Source organism: Anomaloglossus baeobatrachus, chromosome 8 (genome assembly GCF_048569485.1).
Source record: "Anomaloglossus baeobatrachus isolate aAnoBae1 chromosome 8, aAnoBae1.hap1, whole genome shotgun sequence".
NCBI classification, from domain to species: domain Eukaryota; kingdom Metazoa; phylum Chordata; class Amphibia; order Anura; family Aromobatidae; genus Anomaloglossus; species Anomaloglossus baeobatrachus.
In genome coordinates, this window is record NC_134360.1 from 208,458,040 (window position 1) to 208,485,698 (window position 27,659).

General features: G+C 52.0%; 1 protein-coding gene across 1 annotated transcript in view; it reads left to right on the top strand.

The window, feature by feature from the left end:
- NDC1 (NDC1 transmembrane nucleoporin) overlaps positions 1-27,659 on the top strand; it is a 130,457-nt gene that overhangs the window by 47,142 nt on the left and 55,656 nt on the right. Inside the window, 8 exon segments of the mRNA XM_075321079.1 lie at positions 14,873-14,962; positions 15,864-15,945; positions 16,304-16,471; positions 16,873-17,001; positions 17,004-17,114; positions 23,575-23,687; positions 24,854-24,904; positions 25,817-25,880. Of these exon segments, the coding sequence (XP_075177194.1) occupies positions 14,873-14,962; positions 15,864-15,945; positions 16,304-16,471; positions 16,873-17,001; positions 17,004-17,114; positions 23,575-23,687; positions 24,854-24,904; positions 25,817-25,880 (808 nt within the window).

Sequence of the window (27,659 nt, forward strand, 5' to 3'; positions counted from 1 at the left end):
CAGTCACTGCAGCTTTGCTGAGTGACTTTGTGTATTGGGAACTACCGCGCCGGACGCTCCGGGAGCGGCGGCGCGGCTGGGACTTGTAGTTCGCCGGGGACTGGGCGCCGACTGCGCTTTTACGGCGGCGGCGCTTATAAATCCAGTCCCCGGCTTCTGCGGCCTAGTGCCGCTTCGTTCCCGCCCCCTCCCTGTCACTCAGGGAAGGGGACAGGCGCTGAGCAATCAGCAGCGCCGAGGGCTGGAGCCTTATTTACATGCTCCAGCCCTCTCACTGCACACTGTCGGACGCCGGATTCCCGCTCTGACTTGGGGCACGCCCACGGCCCGCCCCTCCTCACACGAGCTGGGGAAGACGCCGGCAGCCATTACTGCAGTCCGAGCTCGGACTTTCGGCAACCAGGCAGGACGGTGGCGACCATACACCCGCTTATAGGCGGGCGGTAAGCGGCACACATAGTGCTGACCCCAATATATACTGCAGTGTGTACATGTGTATTTTAACTGCATAGGTCGCTATATGCCCGCTTGGAGAGCGACACATCAGCAGCAGGAAAGCAGGTGTGCTAAGGCACAGGCTTTCTAGGCTGCTTGTATTGCACGTACTGAAGTGTTCATTTGTGTTTATGCTTGTATGCTATACACTGCACTGTACAGTCGCTAGTCTTAGCTATATTCTCCTGGAATGGCTAGACTACAGCAGCAGAAAACCAAGGGTGCTGGGGCACAGGTTTTTTTTTTTTTTTTCTATGCTGCTTGTATTGCATGGGCTGCAGTGTGCATTTGTACTTGTGCTTGTATGCTATACATTGCACTGTATGGTCACTCTTCTGGGCTATATTCCCCTAGATGACTAGTCTACAGCAGCAGAAGAGCAGAGGTGCCAGGGCACAGGCTTCTATGCTGCTTGTATTGCTTGTGCTGCAGTGTTCATTTGTACTTTATGCTTGTATGCTATACATTGCACTGTACGGTCACCAATCTTGGCTATATACTTCTAGATGGCTAGTCGGCAGCGGCAAAAAAGCAACACAGATTTTCAGTGCTGTTTTTACTACATGGGATGCTGTTCATGACACCGTCCCATTGTGTGCATGCTCCCCTGTAGCACTTCGTCTGCCGGGGTCTCTAGCGCTTCGTCTGCCGGGGTCTCTACTAGTCGTGGCCAAAGAAACCACCTGTCATCCCTGTCCAAGGACAGGGACGGAGTTGCAGTTTCGACAGATATATTGTCATAAGATAGAGACTTGCAGTCCAGACAGGCCATGGGCAATCTTCCTGACCAACCTCATTTGGAACGGGGGGGTCCCAGGAGGACTCTCTGTATGATAAGGCAGCTCTCCAGGACTTTGATCCTGACATCGCTATCAATCCGGATACACCGGATGGTAACGCCATACGGAATGATCCTATAGCGTCCATCAATGGAAGGTTGGATCTTTCTCCCTCAGCTCCCCCAGTGGAGGAGTCAGCTTCACAGCAGGAGAAGTCCCTTTTCAGTATCTCAAACGGATATTGAGTATTTTTCTGGCCACGCTGACTTCAGAGAAGCAGTCCAGAAACACCACGCTTACCAGATAAGCGTCTTCTCCAAACGTTTTTAAGATACACGTTATCCCTTTTCCCCTGACGTGGTCAAGCGCTGGACCCAGGGTCCAAAGGTGGATTCTCCAATCTCCAGGCTTGCGTCTAGAGCCATAGTTGCACTGGAGATGGGGCTTCACTTAAAGATGCCATTCACAGACAGATGGACTCTGGTTGAAATCTGTCTAGGAGGCTATCGGCGTGTCGGTTGCTCCGGCATTCACAGCCGTATAGGCAACCTAACCTTTTCAGCTGTTCTTGCGCAGCTGGCCTTGAGCACATGTACATCTGTACCGCAGAGGCGTCCGTAACTCCGCAATGTCTGCACTGCGACTTACCCTATTAATGCTGTCCTAAAAGTACAGTCGAGGTTTCGGTCCTTCCCAAGCTCGGGCAGGTCCCAATTGTCCTCGTGCAAAAGGGCTACAAAACCTCAGACGGGCTCAGATTCCGGCCGGGCTCAATCACGCCCAAGGAAGGCAGCCGGAGGAACCGCTACCAAGGCGGTCTCCTCATGACTCTCAGCTCTCTCTCTCTCTCCGCATCCGCGGTTGATGGCAGACTCCCCCGCCTTTGGCGACATTTAGCTGCCACAGGTCACAGACCGGTGGGTGACGGACATTGTGCTCACGTGCACAGGACAGTGTTCTGTTCTCGTCCTCCGACTCCATTCTTCAGAACGGCCCCACCTCCCCACCGAGCAGATGCCCTGCTGCAGGCGGTGGACGCTCTAAGAGCAGAAGGAGTGGTGATCCCTGTCCCCCCTCAGGAACGAGGGCGAGGGTTTGTACTCCAATCTCTTTGTGGCTCCAAAAAAGGACGGCTCCTTCCGTCCTGTTCTGGACCTAAAACTGCTCAATAAGCATGCGAACGCCAGGCGGTTCCGGATGGAATCCCTCCGATCCGTCATTACCTCAATGTCTCGAGGAGACTTCCTTGCCTCAACAGACATCAAAGATGCCTATCTCCACGTGCCAATTGCTACGGAGCACCAACGTTTTCTACGTTTTGTGATAGGAGACGACCATCTTCAGTTCGTAGCTCTGCCATTCGGTCTGGCGACAGCCCCACGGGTGTTCACCAAGGTCATGGCAGCAGTGGTAGCAGTCTTGCACTCTCAGGGACACCCGGTGATCCCTTACTTGGACGATCTACTCGTCAAAGCACCCTCCCTCGAGGCATGACAACGCAGCCTGAATGTTACGCTGGAGACTCTCCAGACTTTCGGGTGGATCATCAATTTGGCAAGGTCAAATCGGTCACCGACTCAATCACTAACGTATCTCGGCATGGAGTTCACACTCTATCAGCGATAGTGAAGCTTCCGCTGAACAAGCAGCGTTCACTGCAAACAGAGGTGCAGTCTCTCCTTCAAGGCCAGTCGCACCCCTTAAGGCGCCTCATGCACTTCCTAGGGAAGATGGTGGCAGCCATGGAGGCAGTTCCCTTTGCGCAGTTTCATCTGCGCCAACTGCAAGGGGACATTCTCCGCCAATGGGACGGGCAGTCAACCTCCCTGGACAGGAAAGTCTCCCTTTCCCAGACGGCCAAGGACTCTCTGCAATGGTGGCTTATTCCCACCTCATTGTCACAGTGAAGATCCTTCCTACCCCCATCCTGGGCAGTGGTCACGACAGATACGAGTCTGTCAGGGTGGGGAGCAGTTTGTCTCCGCCACAGGGCTCAGGGGACGTGGACTCAGCAGGAGTCCACCCTTCAGATCAATGTTCTGGAAATCGGGGCAGGGTATCTTACCCTACTAGCTTTCCAGCAGTGGCTAGAAAGAGAGCAGATCCGAATCCAGTCGGACAACTCCACAGCGGTGGCATACATCAACCACCAAGGAGGGACGCGCAGTCGGCAAGCCTTCCAGGAAGTCCGGCGAATCCTCATGTGGGTGGAGGACACAGCATCCACCATATCCGCAGTTCACATCCCGGGCGTAGAAAACTGGGAAGCAGACTTCCTCAGTCGCCAGGGTATGGACGCAGGGGAATGGTCCCTTCACCCGGACGTGTTTCAGGAAATCTGTCGCCGCTGGGGGGTGCCGGACGTCGACCTAATGGCGTCTCGGCACAACAACAAGGTCCCGGCATTTATGGCACGATCGCGCGAGCACAGAGCTCTGGCGGCAGACGCCTTAGTGCAAGATTGGTCGCAGTTCCGGCTCACATATGTGTTTCCACCTCTGGCACTCTTGCCCAGAGTACTGCGCAAAAAATCAGATCCGATTGCAGCCGCGTCATACTCGTCGCCCCAGACTGGCCGAGGAGATCGTGGTACCCGGATCTGTGGCATCTCACGGTCGGCCGACCGTGGTCACTACCAGGCTGGCCAGACTTACTGTCCCAAGGGCCGTTTTTCCATCGGAATTCTGCGGCCCTGAACCTGACTGTGTGGCCATTGAGTCCTGGATCCTAGCGTCTTCAGGATTATCCCAAGGGGTCGTTGCCACCATGAAACAGGCTAGGAAGTCCACCTCTGCTAAGATCTACCACAGAACGTGGAAGATTTTCTTAACCTGGTGCTCGGCTCAGGGAGTGTCTCCCTGGCCATTTGCATTGCCTACTTTTCTTTCCTTCCTGCAATCGGGGTTAGAAAAGGGCTTGTCGCTCGGCTTCCTTGAGGGGGAAGTCTCGGCACTATCCGTGTTTTTTCAGAAGCGTCTAGCACGTCTTTCTAAGGTGCGCACGTTCCTACAGGGGGTCTGTCATATCGTACCCCCGTACAAGCGGCCGTTAGATCCATGGGATCTCAACAGGGTATTAGTTGCTCTCCAGAAGCCGCCTTTCGAGCCTCTGAAGGAAGTTTCCTTTTTCGCCTGTCACAGAAGGTGGCGTTTCTCGTTGCGATCACATCGCTTCGGCGAGTGTCTGAGCTGGCAGCTCTGTCATCCAAGGCTCCCTTCCTGGTGTTCCACCAGGACAAGGTAGTGCTGCGCCCCATTCCGGAGTTTCTCCCTAAGGTCGTATCCTCATTTCATCTTAATCAGGATATATCCTTGCCTTCCTTTTGTCCTCATCCGGTTCACCGGTATGAAAAGGACTTACGTTTGTTAGATCTGGTGAGAGCACTCAGACTCTACATTTCCCGCACGGCGCCCATGCGCCGTTCCGATGCACTTTTTGTCCTTGTCGCTGGTCCGCGCAAGGGGTTGCAGGCTTCTAAAGCCACCCTGGCTCGATGGATCAAAGAACCAATTCTAGAGGCCTAGCGTTCTGCGGGGCTTCCGGTTCCTTCAGGGCTAAAAGCCCACTCAACCAGAGCCGTGGGTGCGTCCTGGGCATTACGACACCAGGCTTCGGCTCAACAAGTGTACCAGGCAGCTACCTGGTCCAGTCTGCACACTTTCACCAAGCATTATCAGGTGCATACCTATGCTTCGGCGGATGCCAGCTTAGGTAGAAGAGTCCTGCAGGCGGCAGTGACACCCCCGTAGGGGAGGGCTGTTTTGCAGCCTTAACATGAGGTATTTCTTTACCCACCCAGGGACAGCTTTTGGACGTCCCAATCGTCTGGGTCTCCCAATAGAGCGCTGAAGAAGAAGGGAATTTTGTTACTTACCGTAAATTCATTTTCTTCTAGCTCTTATTGGGAGACCCAGCACCCGCCCTGTTGTCCTTCGGGATGTTTTTGTTGTTTGCGGGTACACATGTTGTTCATGTTGAACGGTTTTTCAGTTCTCCGATGTTACTCGGAGTTAATTTGTTTAAACCAGTTATTGGCTTTCCTCCTTCTTGCTTTGGCACTAAAACTGGAGAACCCGTGATACCACGGGGGGGTATAGCCAGAAGGGGAGGGGCCTTGCACTTTTTAGTGTAGTGCTTTGTGTGGCCTCCGGAGGCAGTAGCTATACCCCAATCGTCTGGGTCTCCCAATAAGAGCTAGAAGAAAAGGAATTTACGGTAAGTAACAAAATTCCCTTCTTCCCTTTCCACCTGAGGTGGTCAAGGAGTGGTCTCACTCCCCAAAGGTAGACCCCCCGGTGTCTAGGCTCTCAGCCCGGACCGTTGTGTCGGTGGCTGACGGCACCTCACTTAAGGATGCCACTGACCGTCAGATTGACCTTCTGGCCAAATCTGTGTATGAAGCGGCGGGGGCCGCGTTTTCCCCGACTTTTGCAGCAGTGTGGGCTCTCAAAGCCATCTCTGCTTCTCTAGAGGATATGCATTCCCTCACCAAGGAATCTATGCCTGAGATGGTTACCTTAACTTCTCAAGCTTCAGCTTTTTCATCTTATGCCATGTCTGCCATGCTAGAGGCTTCTCACCGCACTGCAGTGGCTTCGGCTAATTCCATCGTTATCCGCAGGATCTTGTGGCTTCGAGAGTGGAAGGCAGATGCTTCTTCAAAGAAGTACCTTGCTGGGCTCCCTTTTGCTGGTTCCCGGCTGTTTGGTGAACAGCTGGATGAAATTATTAAGGAAGCTACTGGCGGGAAGAGTACTTACATGCCTCAAACTAAAGCCAGTAAACCTGCCCAGGGTAGGAATCAGTCGAGGTTTCGTTCCTTTCGTTCCTCCAACTGGTCGTCCTCTAAGCCCTCCGCCTCGTCCGCTAACTCAGCTAAGGACCAGAAATCCAACTGGCGCCCAAAAGCGCGTCCGCAGAAGACCGCAGGAGATTCTGCCACTAAGGCAGCCTCCTCGTGACTCTCTGCCCGCTCCAGCAACGTCCTTAATTGGTGGCAGGCTCTCCCACTTTGGCGACGCTTGGTTAAAGCAAGTCTCCGATCAGTGGGTGAGAGATATCATCTCCCACGGCTACAGGATAGAATTATCTTCCAGTCCGCCAAACAGATTTTTTTCTCTCAACTCCACCCTGCTCCAAGGCCGCCGCCTTCTCACAGGCCGTGGCATCCTTGCAGGCAAACGGAGTAATTGTACCAGTTCCCGCTCTGGAACGGTTCAGAGGTTTTTACTCAAACCTCTTCCTAGTTCCCAAAAAGGACGGTACCTTCCGGCCCATCCTGGATCTCAAGCTTCTCAACAAGCATGTTCGGGTGCGGCATTTTCGCATGGAGTCTCTGCGATCAGTCATTGCCTCAATGACCCAAGGGGATTTCCTGGCGTCCATCGACATCAGAGATGCCTATCTACATGTGCCAATTGCAGTTTCACACCAGCGTTGGTTACGTTTTGCAATAGGAGAGGATCATTTCCAATTCGTGGCTCTCCCCTTCGGGTTAGCCACGGCCCCTCGGGTATTCACCAAGGTCATGGTAGCAGTGATTGCGGTTCTGCACCTCCAGGGGTTGGCAGTGCTCCCTTACCTGGACGACCTTCTAGTCAAGGCTCCATCCAGCGCAGACTGTCAGCGGAGTGTCTCGCTCACTCTCACCACTCTAGCCCAATTCGGGTGGCTTGTCAATCTTCCCAAATCCACTCTGACTCCGACCCAGAGTCTCACGTACCTAGGGATGCAGTTCGAGACTTTGCCGGCACTTGTGAAGTTGCCCTTAATCAAACAGTAGTCACTTCAGCTAGCGGTGCGCTCTCTGCTGAGGCCCCGCCGTTATACCCTCAGGCGTCTAATGCAGGTGCTGGGTCAAATGGTGGCGTCCATGGAGGCTGTTCCCTTTGCCCAGTTCCATCTGCACCCCCTGCAGCTGGACATTCTCCGCTGTTGGGACAAGCGGCCTTCCTCCTTACACAGGTTAGTGGCTCTGTCGCCACGGACCAGGAGCTCTCTTCAGTGGTGGCTTCGGCCGCTCTCCCTGTCCCAAGGGCGCTCCTTCCTGGCCCCGTCCTGGGTGATTCTCACCACGGATTCCAGTCTATCCGGCTGGGGAGCGGTACATCTCCACCACAGAGCGCAGGGCACTTGGACTCTGTCCGAGTCAGCCCTTTCAATCAATGTGCTGGAAACCAGAGCCGTGCTCCTGGCTCTCCTAGAATTTCACCACCTGTTGGCGGGCAGGCACATCCGAGTCCAGTCAGACAACGCGACAGCGGTTGCCTACATCAATCACCAAGGCGGGACACGCAGCCGCCTGGCAATGATGGAGGTACAACGCATCCTTCAATGGGCGGAGGACTCCAAGTCCACCATATCCGCAGTCCACATCCCAGGCGTGGAAAACTGGGAGGCAGATTATCTCAGCCGTCAAAGCGTGGACGGTGGCGAGTGGTCCCTGCACCCGGCAGTGTTTCAGTCAATCTGCCGCAAATGGGGCACTCCGGACGTGGACCTAATGGCATCCCGTCACAACAACAAAGTTCCTGTTTACGTGGCTCGCTCCCACGATCCTCAGGCCTTCGCCGCGGACGCTCTGGTTCAGGACTGGTCCCAGTTTCATCTGTCCTACGTGTTTCCCCCTCTAGCTCTCTTGCCCAGAGTCCTGCGCAAGATCAGAATGGAGGGCCGTCGAGTCATCCTCATTGCACCGGACTGGCCCAGGCGAGCTTGGTATCCGGACCTGCTCCAACTGTCCGTAGAGGTGCCGTGGCATCTCCCAGACCGTCCAGACCTACTCTCGCAAGGTCCGTTTTTCCGCCCGAATTCTGCGGCCCTCAAATTGACGGCGTGGCTCTTGAGTCCTGGATTTTGACGGCTTCTGGTATTCCTCCTGAAGTCATCTGCACTATGACTCGGGCCCGTAAGTCTTCCTCCGCTAAGATCTATCACAGGACTTGGAAAATTTTCCTGTCCTGGTGTCGCTCTACCGGCCATCCTCCTTGGCCATTCTCCTTGCCGACCCTTCTGTCTTTTCTACAGTCCGGTCTGCAGCTAGGACTGTCCCTCAACTCTCCCAAGGGACAAGTCTCAGCTCTGTCAGTTCTGTTCCAGCGGCGTCTCGCTCGGCTGGCTCAGGTCCGCACCTTCATGCAAGGTGCGTCTCACATCATTCCGCCTTATCGGCGGCCCTTGGATCCCTGGGACCTTAACTTGGTCCTCACGGTATTGCAGAAACCCCCTTTTGAGCCTCTTAGGGAGGTTTCTTTGTATCGTCTTTCTCAGAAAGTGGCCTTTCTGGTTGCCATAACTTCTCTCAGGAGAGTCTCTGATTTTGCTGCGCTCTCTTCGGAGTCACCTTTTTTAGTTTTTCATCAAGACAAGGTGGTTCTCCGTCCGACTCCGGACTTTCTTCCTAAGGTGGTCTCTCCCTTCCACCTTAACCAGGACATTACCTTACCTTCCTTCTGTCCGGCCCCTGTTCATCGCTTTGAAAAAGCGCTGCATACTCTAGATCTGGTGCGTGCTCTCCGGATATATGTGTCTCGCACCGCTGCGCTCAGGCGGTGCACCTCTCTTTTTTTGTGCTAACCACAGGTCGGCGCAAGGGCCTCCCTGCTTCTAAGCCGACCTTAGCCCGTTGGATTAGATCGACTATTTCGGACGCCTACCAGAGTACTCAGGTGCCTCCTCCGCCGGGGATCAAGGCACACTCGACCAGAGCTGTTGGTGCCTATTGGGCTTTTAGGCACTAGGCTACGGCTCAACAAGTCTGTCAGGCTGCCACTTGGGCTAGCCTGCATACCTTCTCGAAGCACTACCAAGTGCATGCTCATGCTTCGGCAGATGCGAGCTTGGGCAGACGCATCCTTCAGGCGGCTGTCGCCCATTTGTGAAGTTAGGTTCTGCCTACTTCTTAGTTTTCTTCATCGTTCCTTATGGGAGACCCAGACCATGGGTGTATAGCTTCTGCCTCCGGAGGACACACAAAGTACTACACTAAAAGTGTAGCTCCTCCCTCCGAGCATATGCACCCCCCGGATGACAAATCCAACCAGTTCAATGCTTTGTGTTCAGGAGGTCACACACACACATGCATTCTCTGATTTTTGATTTTAAAGATTTGGAAGAAAAGCGGGTCCAATCTGGACTCCCGCCATGTCCCTTCTCACCCCACTGTGTCGGCGGTGCGGTTAAGGTTGATTTACAAGGCTGGAGCCTTACATGCCGCGCTCCTTCACCATCCCCTGAGGCTCTGGCTTGAAGTGGGAGCCATCACGGTTCTCACTGCTTTGCAGGAGACCGGTCTCCATCCGCAGCCCTTTCAGGTTCCTGCCGGACGGAGCGCTCACTCCCCAGGGACCTGGCCCTGCGTCTCATAAGCTAAGTATTGAGACGTTATTCAGGGGTCCCTTGTACATGTATTGTGGGGAGAGTGTGTTTTGTTCACTTGCTGTGATTTCCGGCCGGTTCTCTGTTTTTTTTTCCTGAGAACCGCGCCGAGGGTGCCTGCTCGTCGGCCGCATGGAAAAATCTAGGCCCCGGCTTCAGATGCGGCCTAGTTTCGTTTTCAGTGCCCCTGCATGTCAGTCATGCAGGGGAACAGTGCGGCGCCGCCCACCGGCCGTTCAGCACAGGGGAGGACACTCCTCTCTGAGGAGATGTTTCCCTCCCCTGTATTTCTCCTTGGCCCTCCGGTTCCCGCTCTTGGGCTAGGTCCCGCCCCCCCTCCTCACTCCGGCGCCATTTTATCAGCGTTCACACACTGATCGGCGCTGGCTGCTGCAGTTTCTGCATCTGTCTGGGGGTCCGAGCTGTGGAATCCGGAGGGCACACAAAAAGCGGTCTGGTAAGCCACAACCTCTGGTTGTGGACTTTCTTGTACACTCTCTGGGGGTCATTCTGAAGGAGTGTGTTCTTTACTGCAGAGCCTCCACCTCAGCAGCATGTCTCTCACTAGGAGCAAGGCTGCAAGGCTTTACTCTATATGCACTGCATGTCGGCTCATACTGCCTGAACCGAGCACATATCCACATTGTGATGCCTGCTCTAACATGGTGGTGCCTCAGCCTGGAGCCTCCCCAAGGGTCTCTCCGGCTGCTCCAGCCCCGGTGGCTGAACCCCCGGCTTGGGTAGCATCGTTTTCTAACGCTATCTCCCAGTCCTTTGCCGACTCCATGGGACAGTTGTCCCGGACTCTGCTGACCATGCATCAGCCCCCTTCTCAGGGCGCTTCTGCTGTTACGACTCGCTCTGCAGAGCTCACAGAGGATTTTTTATCTGTTCCCGGACCCCGTCCTCCTAAACGGAGACGCAGGGACTCTTCTCCCTCCTCGTCCCACGGCTCTGATTCATGAGCTGAATTGCAGGGCGAGGAGGATGCCTTTACTGTGGGCTCGGACGCTACCTCTATGTACCCCATTGATCTAACTGAAGGTGATGCGGATGTTAGTGACTTGATTGCGTCCATTAACTCCGTACTGAACCTCAATCCACCAGTGTCAGAGGAATAAGCCTCTCTGGTAGAAAAACACCAGTTTACCTCACCTAAGAGAGCAAGGAGTATGTTTTTTAACCACTCCAGTTTTCAGGCCACTGTGACCAAGCCCAGGGCCTGTCCTGACGAACGCTTCCCAAAGCGTAGTTCTGATGACCGCTTTCCCTTTCCACCAGAAGTGGTCAAGGAGTGGGCTCAGTCACCAAAGGTGGATCCTCCGGTGTCTAGAATTTGATCTTCTGGCCAAATCTGTATATGAGGCGGCAGGGGCTTCGTTCTCCCCGTCCTTTGCAGCAGTGTGGGCTCTTAAAGCAGTCTCTGCTTCTCTGGCGGAGATACATTCCCTCGCCAGGGACTCTATGCCCGAAATGATTGCCTTAACTTCCCAGGCTTCGGCTTTTTCATCCTATGCTATGTCTGCCATTCTGGAGGCTTCTCACCGCACGGCGGTGGCTTCCGCTAATTCACTCGCGATCCGCAGGATCTTGTGGCTTCGAGAATGGAAAGCAGACACTTCTTCCAAGAAGTACCTTGCTGGGCTCCCCTTTGCTGGGTCCCGGCTGTTTGGTGAACAACTGGATGAAATTATTAAGGAAGCTACTGGCGGGAAGAGTACTTCCTTGCCACAAACTAAAACCAGGAAACCTGTCCAGGGCAGGAACCAGTCGAGGTTTCGTTCCTTTCGTTCCTCTAACTGGTCATCCTCTAAGCCCTCAGCTTCGTCCACTAACTCAGCCAAGGATCGAAAACCCAGCTGGCGCGCGAAGCCGCGTCCTCAGAAGAACGGAGGAGCCGCTGCCACTAAGGCAGCCTCCTCTTGACTATCTGGCTGCGCCAGCAACGTCCTTGGTCGGTGGAAGGCTCTCCCACTTTGGCGACGTGTGGTTTCAACACGTCTCCGATCAGTGGGTGCGGGATATCATCTCCCACGGCATGGACATTCTCCGCTTTTGGGACAAGCGGACCTCTTCTTTGCACAGGCTAGTGGCTCTGTCGCCACAGACCAGGAGCTCTCTTCAGTGGTGGCTTCGGCCCCTCTCTCTGTCTCAGGGACGCTCCTTCCTGACCCCGTCCTGGGTGATTCTTACCTCGGACGCCAGTCTCTCCGGCTGGGGAGCAGTGTTTCTCCACCACCAAGCACAGGGCACTTGGACTCCGTCCGAATCAGCCCTCTCGATCAATGTGCTGGAAATCAGGGCTGTACTCCTAGCTCTCGTAGCCTTTCACCACCTGTTGGCGGGCAAGCACATTCGAGTCCAGTCGGACAACGCGACAGCAGTTGCCTACATCAATCACCAGGGCGGGACTCGCAGCCGCCTGGCGATGTTGGAGGTTCAACGCATCCTTCAGTGGACGGAGGACTCCAAGTCCACCATATCCGCAGTCCACATCCCAGGCGTAGAAAACTGGGAGGCAGATTATCTCAGCCGTCAAACCGTGGACAGCGGCGAGTGGGCCCTGCATCCGGCAGTGTTCCGGTCAATCTGCCGCAAGTGGGGCACTCCGGAAGTGGATCTAATGGCATCCCGGCACAACAACAAGGTCCCGGTTTACGTGGCTCGCTCCCACGATCCTCAGGCCTTGGCAGCGGACGCGCTGGTTCAAGATTGGTCCCAGTTTTGTCTGGCCTACGTGTTCCCCCCCCTCTAGCTCTCTTGCCCAGGGTCCTGCGCAAGATCAGAATGGAGGGCCGTCGGGTCATAAGCATTGCTCCAGACTGGCCCAGGCGAGCTTGGTACCCAGACCTGCTCCATCTGTCCGTAGAAATGCCGTGGCATCTCCCGGACCACCCAGACCTTCTCTCTCAAGGTCCGTTTTTCCGCCAGAATTCTGCGGCTCTCAGATTGACGGCGTGGCTCTTGAGTCCTAGATCCTGACGGCTTCAGGCATTCCTTCCGAGGTCATCTCCACTATGACTCAGGCTCGGAAGTCTTCCTCAGCCAGGATTTACCACAGGACTTGGAGGATTTTCCTGTCCTGGTGTCGCTCTTCCGGCCATGCTCCTTGGCCGTTTTCTTTGCCGACCCTCCTTTCCTTTCTACAGTCCGGTCTGCAGCTAGGACTATCCCTCAATTCCCTCAAGGGACAGGTCTCGGCTCTGTCAGTCTTGTTCCAGCGGCGTATCGCCCGACTGACTCAGGTGCGCACCTTCATGCAGGGCGCATCTCACATCATTCCTCCTTACCGGCGGCCTTTGGATCCCTGGGACCTTTAATCTGGTCCTCACGGCCTTACAGAAACCCCCCTTTGAGCCTCTTAGGGAGGTTTCTTTGTTTCGACTTTCACAGAAAGTGGTCTTTCTGGTGGCCATAACTTCTCTCAGGAGAGTCTCTGATTTGGCTGCGCTTTCTTCGGAGTCACCCTTTTTGTTTTTTCACCAAGACAAGGTGGTTCTCCGTCCGACTCCGGACTTTCTCCCTAAGGTGGTGTCTCCCTTCCACCTTAACCAGGACATTTCATTGCCTTCCCTTTGTCCGGCCCCTGTACATCGCTTTGAGAAAGCGTTGCATACCTTGGATTTGGTGCGGGCGCTCCGGATCTATGTGTCACGCACCGCCGCTCTTAGGCGGTGCACCTCTCTTTTTGTGCTAACCACGGGTCAGCGCAAGGGTCTCTCGGCTTCTAAACCGACCCTAGCTCGTTGGATTAGGTCGGCCATATCCGATGCCTACCAATGTTCTCAGGTGCCTCCACCGCCAGGGATTAAGGCGCACTCGACCAGAGCTGTCGGTGCCTCCTGGGCTTTCAGGCACCAGGCTACGGCTCAGCAAGTCTGTCAGGCTGCCACTTGGTCTAGTCTGCACACCTTTTCGAAGCACTACCAAGTGCATGCTCATGCTTCAGCAGATGCGAGCTTGGGCAGACGCATCCTTCAGGCGGCTGTCGCCCATTTGTGAAGTTAGGTTTTGCCTACTTCTCAGTTTCTGTTTATTTCCCACCCATGGACTGCTTTGAGACGTCCCATGGTCTGGGTCTCCCATAAGGAACGATGAAGAAAAAGAGAATTTTGTTTACTTACCGTAAATTCTTTTTCTTATAGTTCCGACATGGGAGACCCAGCACCCTCCCTGTTGCCTGTTGGCAGTTCTTGTTCCGTGTGTTTTTCACCGGCTGTTGTTGTAGACAGAGGTTCCGGTTATTCCGGGTTTTACTCTATCTCTACTTATGGGTGGATGTCCTCCTTCAGCTTTTGCACTAAACTGGTTGGATTTGTCATCCGGGGCGTGTATATGCTCGGAGGGAGGAGCTACACTTTTAGTGTAGTACTTTGTGTGTCCTCCGGAGGCAGAAGCTATACACCCATGGTCTGGGTCTCCCATGTCGGAACTATAAGAAAAAGAATTTACGGTAAGTAAACAAAATTCTCTTTTTTCTGTTTATTTCCCACCCAGGGACTGCTTTGGAACGTCCCAAGGTCTGGGTCTCCCAAAGGAACGATAAAGAAAAAGAGAATTTTGTTTACTTACCGTAAATTCTTTTTCTTATAGTTCCGTATTGGGAGACCCAGCACCCTCCCTGTTGCCTGTTGGCAAATTCTTGTTCCGTGTGTTATCACCGGCTGTTGTCGTGGACAGAGTCTCCGGTTGTTCCAGCTCTTGCTCTGTTCTAAATGTGGGTGGCTATTCTCCTTCAGCTTTTGCACTAAACTGGCTGGGACTGGCTCACCAGGGGGTGTATAAGCTCAGAGGGAGGAGCTACACTTTTAAGTGTAGTACTTTGTGTGTCCTCCGGAGGCAGAAGCTAAACACCCAAGGTCTGGGTCTCCCAATACGGAACTATAAGAAAAAGAATTTACGGTAAGTAAACAAAATTTTCTTTTTTTGAGGTAGGTCTTATTTTCAGGGAAACACTGAATCAGCAAATCTAAAAATAATGTTGCCTGTTATGGGCAGTAAGCACTTTTTTTTTCCTCTGGTTAACAGTTTTGATAATGTGGCCCAAACTGCAATATTTCCGAGTTAATAAAGTGAGGGCTCCTGCTTTTCTTCTGCAGGTCATTGTTGGAATAATGCATATTGTATATATTCATTCTCTTAATAAATACTTGCATGAATGTAGGTTGTTTTTTTTTGTGCCATGGCAGAACTTTATTACTTATATTATCTGATCCTTCTAGGCCCGCGCGTTTCCTGTGCAGACAGCCTTTCCTGAGGAGGCAGAAAAATGTCTTCCGAACATGTTGAGCTGTAATTCTCCTCTACTAAAAGTGAGTATCTATCTCCGATTACTCTCCTAACACAGTATGTATGACATATGCACATCATTGCCGGAGGTTACCACTTGTAAATCCTATCTACAGTGTCTCTGTTCTGGTTGATGGCAACTTGCAATATAATACCACCGTAGCTTTGTAGTGACTCGATTATTGGCCTCTTTCCCGGTCAGTGACTCCAAAATATCTGGATTGGATGGACGTCCAAACCCCCTTCCACATTATTCATGTCCGTACGTGCAGGAGAGGGACTTTCTTTCGACTGGAAGCCTGTTACTTGCAGCCTACTGATGGCTGCATAATGTCGCTTACATTATTGGCCTCTGCTTGCAGAGAGTGGTGTAGGCTGGCCATCAGTATGACCGTTGCTGGGCCACCTTTGGCTGGCAAGAGCGACCAGTGACTGCTTTTGCGAATAAATATGGATAAGGGCGTCCGATTATAATCTAGGATCAGGTGGGAACAACCCTCCAGCTATAAAGGCCAAAGAGACTTCACGGTGTACTGTGTGCACGTGGTCAGAATTTGTGGGTGTGTGACCACAAGTATGCAATATGCATAATTGCAGCCACATTCCTACTAGACGTGTCTGACCTCGCTCAATTTACTTGCATTGAGTTAGGCCGCACACATCTAGTCGGCACGTGACTGCATGTATGCAAATTTCATACTTTTGTCCATGCGGCCGTCAACACTGGTACTGGAAAATCCTGACCGTGCGCACAGTGTGCACTGTGAGGATTCACAAGACTGCAGAGTGATTGCAAACTTTCTCCCCAAACTTGAGTAACCCTCTTAACTGAGTTCCTCATTCTCTTTATTTGTTTGTATTAACTCTTCTACACAGACAAAGTGGAATTAAAGTAATTCTATGCATTTTCCTTGTCCTCTACAGTATCTGGCCTTCCAAGATTTAATGCTCCTTTCTCAATATTCTCCATCTCGAAGGCAAGAAGTGTTCAGCCTCAGTCAGCCCGGTATGTGCATCTTGGTGACGTTTTAGCTTATGTTTTGTTATCGGTAGAATTACGGACGACCACCTTGGAATTTGATTTCTAGCACGGTAGCTCAGTGGTTAGCACTGAAGTCTTGCAGGCAGTTCTGGAGTCCTGGATTGAAATCTCACCAAGCACAACATCTGCAAGGAGTTTGTATGTTCTCCCTGTGTTTACGTGGGTTTCCTCCGGGTACTCCGGTTTCCTCCCACACTCCAAACACATACTGATAGGGAATAGATTGTAAACCCCAATGGGGACAATGGTGATGATGCCTGTAAGCGCTGTGGAATTAATGGCACTATATAAGTGAATAAATATAATATCGCTTATTTGATAGGAGGACATCCTCACAATTGGACCGCCGTCTCTAAAGCGTGCTTGGACGCTTTGACCAATTTGACATCAAGACTCGTGGCTTACCAGGAGGCTGCTGCAAGTAATGGACGTATCCTGCTCTCATCGTCATCCTCCTCCGAGTCGAGGAAATCCTCTTCCAGCAGCTCGGGTAACGTCCTCAGAGATGTACACCATAGTTTGTGAAAACCATTTCATGCCTTTTAACAGGCTACAGGATATGCCATATTTGCATGATTAACATGCAAATATGGCAGAAAAGGGGGGGGGATAAAAGGAGGCGGCTTTCTACATTCACATCTGTGGGAAAACTAATGAAACTTCATCTGTAACGTTCCTAGAAGTATATGGAAAGAGTTGCAGCGTATATATCCAAAAATGTCTAAAGTTGGAATCCCCTTTTTAAAATTGTATTCCTTATGTCGTTGGGGATGAAGAAAAGTATTTTTGCTAATTTTTCAACTTGTATATATTTTCTTTGTTTTTCTGTTTTTATACATTGGTTTATTTTGTTGGATTTTAACTTTTTTTTTTTCTTTTTCTTTTTTTCAGGCACTTCTTTCATCAATGACACAGTTGACCCTTCACCAACCTTTGTTCCAACTCCTCGGACCCCTATACCCTCCCTTCTGAAGCCTGGCGCTTCTCTCAAAGCAACATGGGGCTCGGGCAGTCCTTTTGCTTCCCTGCGATTGGTCACATCACTGGTGTCGTGGACCCAAATTCTCCATGGCATGGATCCATACAGAGCCCACATATGAGAAGAGGCGCAAAGCTGTGGACTTGTGGCCCAGGTGAGTACACACACTTGGTTGTTTGCCTAGCATTTTTTGTCCTAGTTACATAGGTGGGAAAAAAGACCTAGGTCCATCTAGTTCAACCTTCCTCCACTAATTATATATTTCTTTGTCGCTCCATTGGGAGACCCAGACAATTGGGTGTATAGCTTCTGCCTCCGGAGGCCACACAAAGTATTACACTTTAAAAAGTGTAACCCCTCCCCTCTGCCTATACACCCTCCCGTGCATCACGGGCCCATCAGTTTTATGCTTTGTGTTGAAGGAGGCACACATTCACGCAAGCTCCACATTTTAGTCAGCAGCAGCTGCTGATTGTATCGGATGGAAGAAAAGAGGGCCCCCACGGGGCCCCCGGCATGCTCCCTTCTCACCCCACTAAGTCGGCGGTGCTGTCAAGGTTGAGGTACCCATTGCGGGTACAAAGGCTGGAGCCACATGCCGTTTTCCTTCCCCATCCCTTAGAGGCTCTGGGAGAAGTGGGATCCTAACCGGTCACCTTTCACTGGGACCGGGCTCCCTCCGCAGCCCCTGGGGGAATCTGACGGACAGGAGACTGGGTATCATCAGGGACAGACCCTGCATCTAAAAGGTACTCTGTGTCCCCTTGGGGACGGTGCATGGAGCGCCTGTGTTACAACGCTGCAGCGGCTGCTGTTTTTTCTGTGACAACCGGGACTACCGCGCCTGATCGCCGGCCGCGTTATTAAATTTAGTCCCCGGCTTCTGCGGCCTAGTACCATAACTCCCGCCCCCGGGCCTGCCAGTCAGGGGTAAGGGCGGGACGGTCGGCTGGACGTCGGCAGTGAGGGCTGGAGCATACTTAGGTGTTCTCCTCCCCCCTCACTGAGCACTGTGGGGTACCAGATTCCCGCACTTTATTAGTCACCGCCCACGGCTCCCTCCTCCCCTGAGAACTCTGGCAGCCATTGTTACAATCACTTCTGCCGGTGGAGGATTTCAGAACGAGCTCTGTAGCTCTGGGAGGCCCAGGCTGGGAATCTGGTGGACACACAACCGCTTTGGGCGGTCGGTAAGCCACACCGGTTACCAGGTGCTGGCCCCCCTAGGGTGCCGAAGTGTGTGTATATATATATATAATATATATATATATATATTGTATACATTTTCTCTGTTCGGCCGCATTATTTTGCTTTTGGCTATATACCCTCACTGATCACTCTCAGAGGAGACAACAGCATGTCGTCCGCAAAGAGCAAGGGTGCCAAGGCACAGGCTTATTTTGCAACCTGTACCTCTTGTGCGGCTATGTTACCTGCAGGTTCCACCTACCCTCACTGTGTGCAATGCTCTGCCCCTGTGGCACTCACTCAGCTGGAGCCTCGGGCACTGGTGGGACCCTCGGCTCAGGTAGAACCGCCGGCTTCCACTGTCCAGGTGGCAGGGACAGAGTTTGCAGTTTTGGCTGAGAAACTCTGAGTCGCTTTCACAATCCATGGCTCAGTCTATGGACAAATGGTCTGCTAAGATACTAGAAGCCTTGCAGTCCAGATCGGTAACACAGGCCCAGGGCACTGTGAGTTCATCGCCCCCAGGCCCCTCTCGGTCGGTGCAGCGAAGTGCTCCTGGGGTGACACCTAGGTCCCACGGTGAGGACTCCGACACGGACCGCAGTCCCAGACCGGCTAAGCGGGCTCGCTGGGAACCTTCCCCGACTTCATCACGCTGTTCGGGGTCTCAGCATGAGGACTCTCTGGAGGATGAAGCGGAGGTCGCAGCTCAGGGCTCTGATCCTGACGTTGCTCTCAATCTTGATACACCTGAAGAGGACGCCATAGTAAATGACCTTATAGCGTCCATCAATCAGGTGCTAGATCTTTCTCCCCCAACTCCACCTATAGAGGAGTCGGCTTCGCAGCAGGAGAAGCACCAGTTTAGGTTTCCCAAACGTACACGGAGTGCGTTTTTTCGATCACTCTAACTTCAGAGATGCTGTCCAGAAGCACAGAGCATTTCCGGACAAGCGCTTTACTAAGCGCCTTAATGACACACGTTACCCCTTCCCCCCTGACGTAGTTAAGGGTTGGGCTCAGTGTCCCAAGGTGGATCCTCCAGTCTCTAGATTGGCGGCTAGATCCGTAGTATCAGTGGCAGATGGTTCATCGCTCAAGGATGCCACTGACAGGCAAATAGAGCTCCTGATGAAATCCATCTATGAAGCCATAGGCGCGTCTTTTGCTCCGGCCTTTGCAGCTGTGTGGGCACTGCAAGCTATCTCAGCTTGTCTGTCTGAGATTAATGCGGTCACACGTACGTCTGCTCCGCAAGTTGTGTCTTTGACTTCTCAGGCGTCGGCCTTTTCGTCCTATGCCATGAACGCCGTCCTGGACTCTGCGAGCCGTACAGCGGTAGCGTTCGCCAATTCGGTGGCAGTCCGCAGGGCCATGTGGCTACGCGAATGGAAGGCAGACTCTGCTTCCAAGAAGTTCTTAACCGGTTTGCCATTTTCTGGCGACCGTTTGTTTGGCGAGCAATTGGACGAAATTATTAAACAATCCAAGGGAAAGGACTCGTCCTTACCCCAGTCCAAACCAAACAGACCTCAGCAACGAAAAATACAACCGAGGTTTCGGTCCTTTCGGCCCGCAGCCAGGTCCCATTCCTCCACGTCCAACAGGTCACAGAAGGGCCAGAGGAACTCTTCTGCATGGCGGTCTAAGTCACGTCCTACAAAGACCGCCGGAGGAACCGCCTCCAAGGCGGCCTCCTCATGACTTTCGGCCTCCCCAAACCGCATCCTCGGTCGGTGGCAGGCTCTCCCGCTTTTGCGACGCCTGGTGGCCACATGTCCAAGACCGATGGGTGAGAGACATTCTGTCTCACGGTTACAGGATAGAGCTCAGTTCTCGTCCTCCGACTCGTTTCTTCAGAACATCTCCGCCCCCCGAGCGAGCCGATGCACTTTTTCAGGCGGTGAACACTCTGAAGGCAGAAGGAGTTGTGATCCCCGTTCCCCTTCAAGAACGTGGTCGCGGTTTTTACTCCAACTTGTTCGTGGTGCCAAAAAAGGACGGATCATTCCGTCCCGTTCTGGACCTCAAACTGCTCAACAGACACGTGAGAACCAGACGGTTCCGGATGGAATCTCTCCGCTCTGTCATCGCCTCGATGTCCCAAGGAGACTTCCTAGCATCAATCGACATCAGGGATGCTTATCTCCATGTGCCGATTGCACCAGAGCATCAACGCTTCCTGCGTTTCGCCATCGGGGACGAACACCTTCAGTTCGTGGCACTGCCTTTCGGCCTGGCGACAGCCCCACGGGTCTTCACCAAGGTCATGGCAGCAGTGGTGGCGGTCCTACACTCTCAGGGCCACTCGGTGATCCCTTACTTAGACGATCTTCTAGTCAAGGCACCCTCCCGGGTGGCATGTCAACACAGCCTGACCATTGCTCTGGAGACTCTCCAGAGGTTCGGGTGGATCATCAATTTCCCAAAGTCAAAATTGACACCGACCCAATCACTGACTTACCTCGGGATGGAGTTTCATACTCTCTCAGCGATAGTGAAGCTTCCGCTGGACAAACAGCGTTCGCTGCAGACAGGGGTGCACTCTCTCCTTCGGGCCCAGTCACACCCCTTGAGGCGCCTCATGCACTTCCTAGGGAAGATGGTGGCAGCAATGGAGGCAGTTCCCTTTGCGCAGTTTCATCTGCGTCCACTTCAATGGGACATTCTCCGCAAATGGGACAGGAGGTCGACGTCCCTAGACAGGAACGTCTCTCTTTCACTGGCAGCCAAAACCTCTCTTCAGTGGTGGCTTCTTCCCACTTCCTTGTCGAAGGGAAAATCCTTTCTGCCCCCATCCTGGGCTGTGGTCACGACGGACGCGAGTCTGTCAGGGTGGGGAGCGGTCTTCCTCCACCACAGGGCTCAGGGAACCTGGACTCCGACAGAGTCCTCCCTTCAGATCAATGTTCTGGAGATAAGGGCAGTGTATCTAGCCCTAAAGGCGTTCCAGCGGTGGCTGGAGGGCAGGCAGATCCGCATACAGTCGGACAACGCCACGGCGGTCGCGTACATCAACCACCAGGGCGGCACACGCAGTCGTCAAGCCTTCCAAGAGGTTCGGCGGATTCTGCTGTGGGCGGAAGCCACAGCCTCCACCATCTCCGCAGTTCACATCCCGGGCGTAGAAAACTGGGAAGCAGACTTTCTCAGTCGCCAGGTCATGGACGCAGGGGAATGGTCTCTTCACCCGGACGTGTTTCAAGAGATCTGTTGCCGCTGGGGAACGCCGGACGTCGACCTCATGGCGTCTCGGCACAACAACAAAGTCCCGGCATTCATGGCACGGTCTCAAGATCACAGAGCTCTGGCGGCGGACGCATTAGTTCAGGATTGGTCGCAGTTTCGACTGCCTTATGTATTTCCTCCTCTGGCACTGCTGCCCAGAGTGTTACGCAAGATCAGGTCCGACTGCCGCCGCGCCATCCTCGTCGCTCCGGACTGGCCGAGGAGGTCGTGGTACCCGGATCTGTGGCACCTCACGGTGGGTCAACCGTGGGCACTCCCAGACCGACCAGACTTGCTGTCTCAAGGGCCATTTTTCCATCTGAATTCTGTGGCCCTCAACCTGACTGTGTGGCCATTGAGTCCTGGATCCTAGCGTCCTCAGGGTTATCTCAAGATGTCATTGCCACCATGAGACAGGCCAGGAAACCAACGTCCGCCAAGATCTATCACAGGGCTTGGAGGATCTTCTTATCCTGGTGCTCTGATCAGGGTTTTACCCCCTGGCCGTTTGCCTTACCCACTTTTCTTTCTTTCCTTCAATCCGGAATGGACAAGGGTTTGTCTCTCGGCTCTCTCAAGGGACAAGTATCGGCGCTTTCCGTGTTTTTTCAAAAGCGTCTAGCCAGGCTTCCGCAGGTCCGCACGTTCCTGCAGGGAGTTTGCCACATAGTCCCACCTTACAAGCGTCCGCTGGAACCCTGGGATCTTAACAGGGTGCTAACGGCTCTTCAGAAACCACCTTTCGAGCCAATGCGGGATGTCTCTCTATCACGCCTTTCGCAGAAGGTGGCCTTCCTAGTGGCAGTCACATCACTTCGGAGAGTGTCTGAGCTAGCAGCGCTTTCATGCAAAGCCCCCTTCATGGTGTTTCACCAAGATAAGGTGGTTCTGCGTCCGGTCCCGGAATTTCTCCCTAAGGTGGTATTCCCTTTTCATCTCAATCAGGATATCTCCTTACCTTCCTTTTGCCCTCATCCAATGTTCACCAATGTGAAAAGGATTTGCACTTGTTAGATCTGGTGAGAGCACTTCGGCTCTACATTTCTCGCACGGCGCCCCTGCGCCGTTCTGATGCGCTCTTTGTCCTTGTCGCTGGCCAGCGTAAGGGGTCGCAGGCTTCCAAGTCAACCTTGGCTCGGTGGATCAAGGAACCGATTCTTGAAGCCTACCGTTCTTCTGGGCTTCCGATTCCTTCAGGGCTGAAAGCCCATTCTACCAGAGCCGTAGGTGCATCCTGGGCATTGCGGCACCATGCTACGGCTCAGCAGGTGTGTCAGGCGGCTACCTGGTCGAGTCTGCACACTTTCACGAAACACTATCAGGTGCATGCCTATGCTTCGGCAGATGCCAGCCTAGGTAGGCGAGTCCTTCAGGCGGCGGTTGCCCACCTGTAAGAGGGGGCCGTTTTCGGCTCTTTTTATCGAGGTATTCTTTTACCCACCCAGGGACTGCTTTTGGACGTCCCAATTGTCTGGGTCTCCCAATGGAGCGACAAAGAAGAAGGGAATTTTGTTTACTTACCGTAAATTCCTTTTCTTCTAGCTCCTATTGGGAGACCCAGCACCCGCCCCTGTTCCCTTCGGGCTGTTTGTTCTTTTGTGTACACATGTTGTTCATGTTGAATTGTTCTTTGGTTCATGGTTTCAGTTCTCCGAACATCCTTCGGATTGAATTTACCTTAGACCAATTTATAAGTTTCCTCCTTCCTGCTTTTGCACCAAAACTGATGGGCCTATGATGCACGGGAGGGTGTATAGGCAGAGGGGAGGGGTTACACTTTTTAAAGTGTAATACTTTGTGTGGCCTCCGGAGGCAGAAGCTATACACCCAATTGTCTGGGTCTCCCAATAGGAGCTAGAAGAAAAGGAATTTACGGTAAGTAAACAAAATGCCGCCCTTTGTCACTAAGTCACTTATAACCAACAATGTTGTGTACTGAGGAAATTATCCAGCTCTTTTTTTAAAAGCTGTTATAGTATCTGCCATTACTACCTCTTGTGGTCGGCATTCCACAGTCTGACTCCTCTAACTGTAAAGAACCCTTTCCTATTTAGCTGTCGGAATCGCTTTTCTTCCACTCGCAGTGAGTGCCCCCTGGTCCTTAGTATTGTCTTTGGAAGAAATAAGTCATGTTCCAGTCCTTTATATTGACCACACATGTATTTAGTTCTTGACATGTATTTTACATCTCTTTACAGACATCCAGAGCAACGGCTCAGAAGCTTCTCTGGCCTCTAAAGCCAGCACTAGCCTTACTAGAAGTGAGGGGCAGCGGGTCCTCTATGCATGGCTCCAGAACATAAAGGAGCAGGTAGGTGCTGGATGTGTTATGCTGATGGTCCTACCCGCTGCAGGTTTTCTGCCCACATGCTGTGTGTAATCAGTTACTGGAGTCTTGCAACAAGCAGACGCATATGATATCACATAAGTGGAGGGGCCAAATCTGTGTTTTGACTTTTAACACCTTGATTTGTAAGCTTTTTGGTGAATTAATTTATTTAATATTCATTTGTATATATACACATGCTGAATCCACCCTTGATAACCTCTCCATTCACTCCCCTCCTAGCATGGGTTGTGTGACTGGTGGTATTTTATGTACTCCTTATGTATTGGTAGTGCTTCTGGTAGGACCCCCTAATGTGACACTATAAATCTCTTTTTAAAGAGGACCAACCACCAGGATTTTTCTATATAAATTAAACCAAGTGCTATACTGATGCCATCATGCTGATTCTATACATACCTTTAGTTGTGAGATCGGATGTATACTTTCTCAAATACAGGCAAGTAAAGTTTGTGAAATGCACTGGTATTTGATTGATAGCAGCTACAGAATATCTAATAGGTGGGTCGAGATTTGGTATTTATTCCCACCCCTGTCTGCTGCCTGTCCTTCCTCCCCCTGTCTCTGTTATTACAGGGGGAGGAAGGACAGGCAGACAGGGGCATAAATAACTACCAAATCTCAACCCACCTATTAGATATTCTGTAGCTGCTATCAATCAAATAACAGTATATTTCACAAAGTTTACTTGCCTATATTTCAGATACTATACATCCGATCTCACCACTAAAGATATGTATAGAATCATCATGATGGCATCAGTATAGCACTTATATAGAAAAAGCCTGGTGGTTGGTCCACTTTAAGTGGTTGTCTTTCAAATCCATACCCTTTTTGAAAGGGAGTGACCACTTGTCTATGTAATTCATAGACTTGACAGATCTGCCAAAGCACACGCCTCTGTTATTGAACTGCTGTCTGTTTTGGCTCATAGAGGACTATCCCAATTGTGGCATTCCCTTTTATGAAGTCCATATCCCTTAGTAGTGACCATTGGTCCACACAAAAAAAAAAACCACAACCCCTTTAATTGTGGCATCATAAATACTTATAGATTAGCATTGTATGTTTATAATCTACAGTTTTGTATATATATTGTGTAATGGATATTGCATATTTTTTTTTCTTAGATCAAGCATTTTTTGGCAAAACGAGTTTTGTTCACGTATCTGTTCAGCAAGGTAAGTGGGTGAGATGTTGGCTTTGGCGATTATCTAATTTGAAACTTTGCTAAATTTTCTCAAAGTTCTATTGTCATCTACAGCAATGTAAAAATAGCAACAAAAAGAGGAATAAATATACTCCAAAAATTAAGTATTACTTACAGCAAAGATGAGCTGCAGTTGTATATCGCCCAGGCCAAAAACTAGTACTTTAGCAGGATACAGGTAAACCCCCCACTAAGTGGAGGCATCACAGGTGCAGGAGGAGCAAATCACACACACACTTCCAAAACATGGAGGGGGCGATTGCTGGATGATACAACTGTACACTGATGGCTTGTATAGAGCGCTGTTCACGCTAGCAGATGCACAGTCACAAGCCCACAGCCTATTAAGTGACGCCCTTCTATTATATCAGGCGAGCTGCCAAGCCGTACTCCATCTGTGCACCATACAGGGACAGAAACTCTAATATGCAAGGCCCAACAGAAAGGAGCCTGGCTGCATCCTGTACAAAAAAAGAGGTTTTAGTTGGTATTATGGCCATAAAACGGAAGCCTAGGCACTGATGCGAGCCATCAGTGTGCAGATTATCATCCAGCAATTGTCCCCTCCATTTTTTTGGAAGTGTGTGTGTGTGTGTGATTTGCTCCTCCTGCACTTGTGATGCCTCCACTTAGTGGGGGTTTAGCTTTATCCTGCTAGAGAATTAGTTTTTGGCCTGGGCGATGTACAACTGCAGCACATCTACAGCAATGGAATTAACACTATTAATAATCTGTCATCGGGTCAAATAGGTAGATGATGGTGGTTTAATATTTTGTGCCAGATTCTGACCTACATTAGACAAGGTTTCTCAGTTATCTGTCTATTTATACAAGTCTGCTCTATTTTTGTATTTTATTATTTTATTTTTTTTGTATTATACAGCATCCAGAAGCCTCTAGCCAAGAAGTGTTCGCCGATTCACAGATCCACATTTGGGCTTTGGAAGGTCAGAGATAATCTTGTAATCTATTATTTCCTATACTTGTAATGGAAGCAATACAAATAGATGATAAACTTTTATTTCTTTGTCGCTCCATTGGGAGACCCAGACAATTGGGTGTATAGCTTCTGCCTCCGGAGGCCACACAAAGTATTACACTTTAAAAAGTGTAACCCCTCCCCTCTGCCTATACACCCTCCCGTGCATCACGGGCTCCTCAGTTTTATGCTTTGTGTTGAAGGAGGCACACATTCACTCAAGCTCCCATTTTAGTCAGCAGCAGCTGCTGATTGTATCGGATGGAAGAAAAGAGGGCCCTAACAGGGCCCCCGCATGCTCCCTTCTCACCCCACTAAGTCGGCGGTGCTGTTAAGGTTGAGGTACCCATTGCGGGTACAAAGGCTGGAGCCACATGCCGTTTGTCCTTCCCCAACCCTTAGAGGCTCTGGGAGAAGTGGGATCCTAACCGGTCACCATTCACTGGGACCGGGCTCCCTCCGCAGCCCCTGGGGGAATCTGACGGACAGGAGACTGAGTATCATCAGGGACAGGCCCTGCATCTATAAGGTACTCTGTGTCCCCTTGGGGACGGTGCATGGAGCGCCTGTGTTACAGACGCTGCAGCGGCTGCTGTTTTTTTGTGACGACCGGGACTACCGCGCCGACCGCGCCTGTTTGCCGGCCGCGTTATTAAATTTAGTCCCCGGCTTCTGCGGCCTAGTACCATAACTCCCGCCCCCGGGCCTGCCAGTCAGGGGTAAGGGCGGGACAGTCGACTGGACGTCGGCAGTGAGGGCTGGAGCATACTTAGGTGTTCTCCTCCCCCCTCACTGAGCACTGTGGGGCACCAGATTCCCGCACTTTATTAGTCACGCCCACGGCTCCCTCCTCCCCTGAGAACTCTGGCAGCCATATTTACAATCACTTCTGCCGGTGGAGGATTTCAGAACGAGCTCTACAGCTCTGGGAGGCCCAGGTAGGGAATCTGGTGGACACACAACCGCTTTGGGCGGTCGGTAAGCCACACCGGTTACCCGGTGCTGGCCCCCCTTGGGTGCCGAAGTGTGTATATATATATATATTTCTTTATCGTTCCTATGGGAGACCCAGACCATGGGTGTATAGCTACTGCCCCCGGAGGACACACAAAGTTACTACACTCAAAACGTGTAGCTCCTCCCTCCTAGCATATACACCCCCTGCTAGCCAGTTCTAGCCAGTTTCTTGCTTTGTGTCAGGAGGATCCACACACACACATGCATCCCTTTTTGATTTTTCATTTTTTACAAAGATTTGGAAGAAAAGCGGGTCCACTGGACCCCCGGCATGTCCCTTCACACTCCCCTGGCGGCAGTGCTGTTAAGGTTGACTTCAGGGCAGGAGCCCTTCATGCCGCGCTCCTTCAACATCCCTTAGGGGCTCTGATTTGAAGTGGGAGCCAACACGGTTCTCACTGCCTTGCAGGAGACCGGCCTCCATCCGCAGCCCTTGTGCAGGACCCTGCTGGACGGAGCACTGACCCCCACCCCACAGGGACTGGACCCTGCGTCTCAAAGCTAAGTATAGAGACGTTTATTCAGAGGGTCTTTCTGCATGTGGGGCACTTTTATTGGGGGGGACAGTGATTGCTGAATAATGCTGCTTTGTTTACTGTGTTTCCGGCCGGTTCCACAGTTTTTACTGAGAACCGCGCCGATGAGGCCTGATTTTCGGCCGCATGCATAACTTTAGGCCCCGGCTTCAGCCGCGGCCTAGTTTCGTTTCGTTCCCCTGCATGTCAGGCAT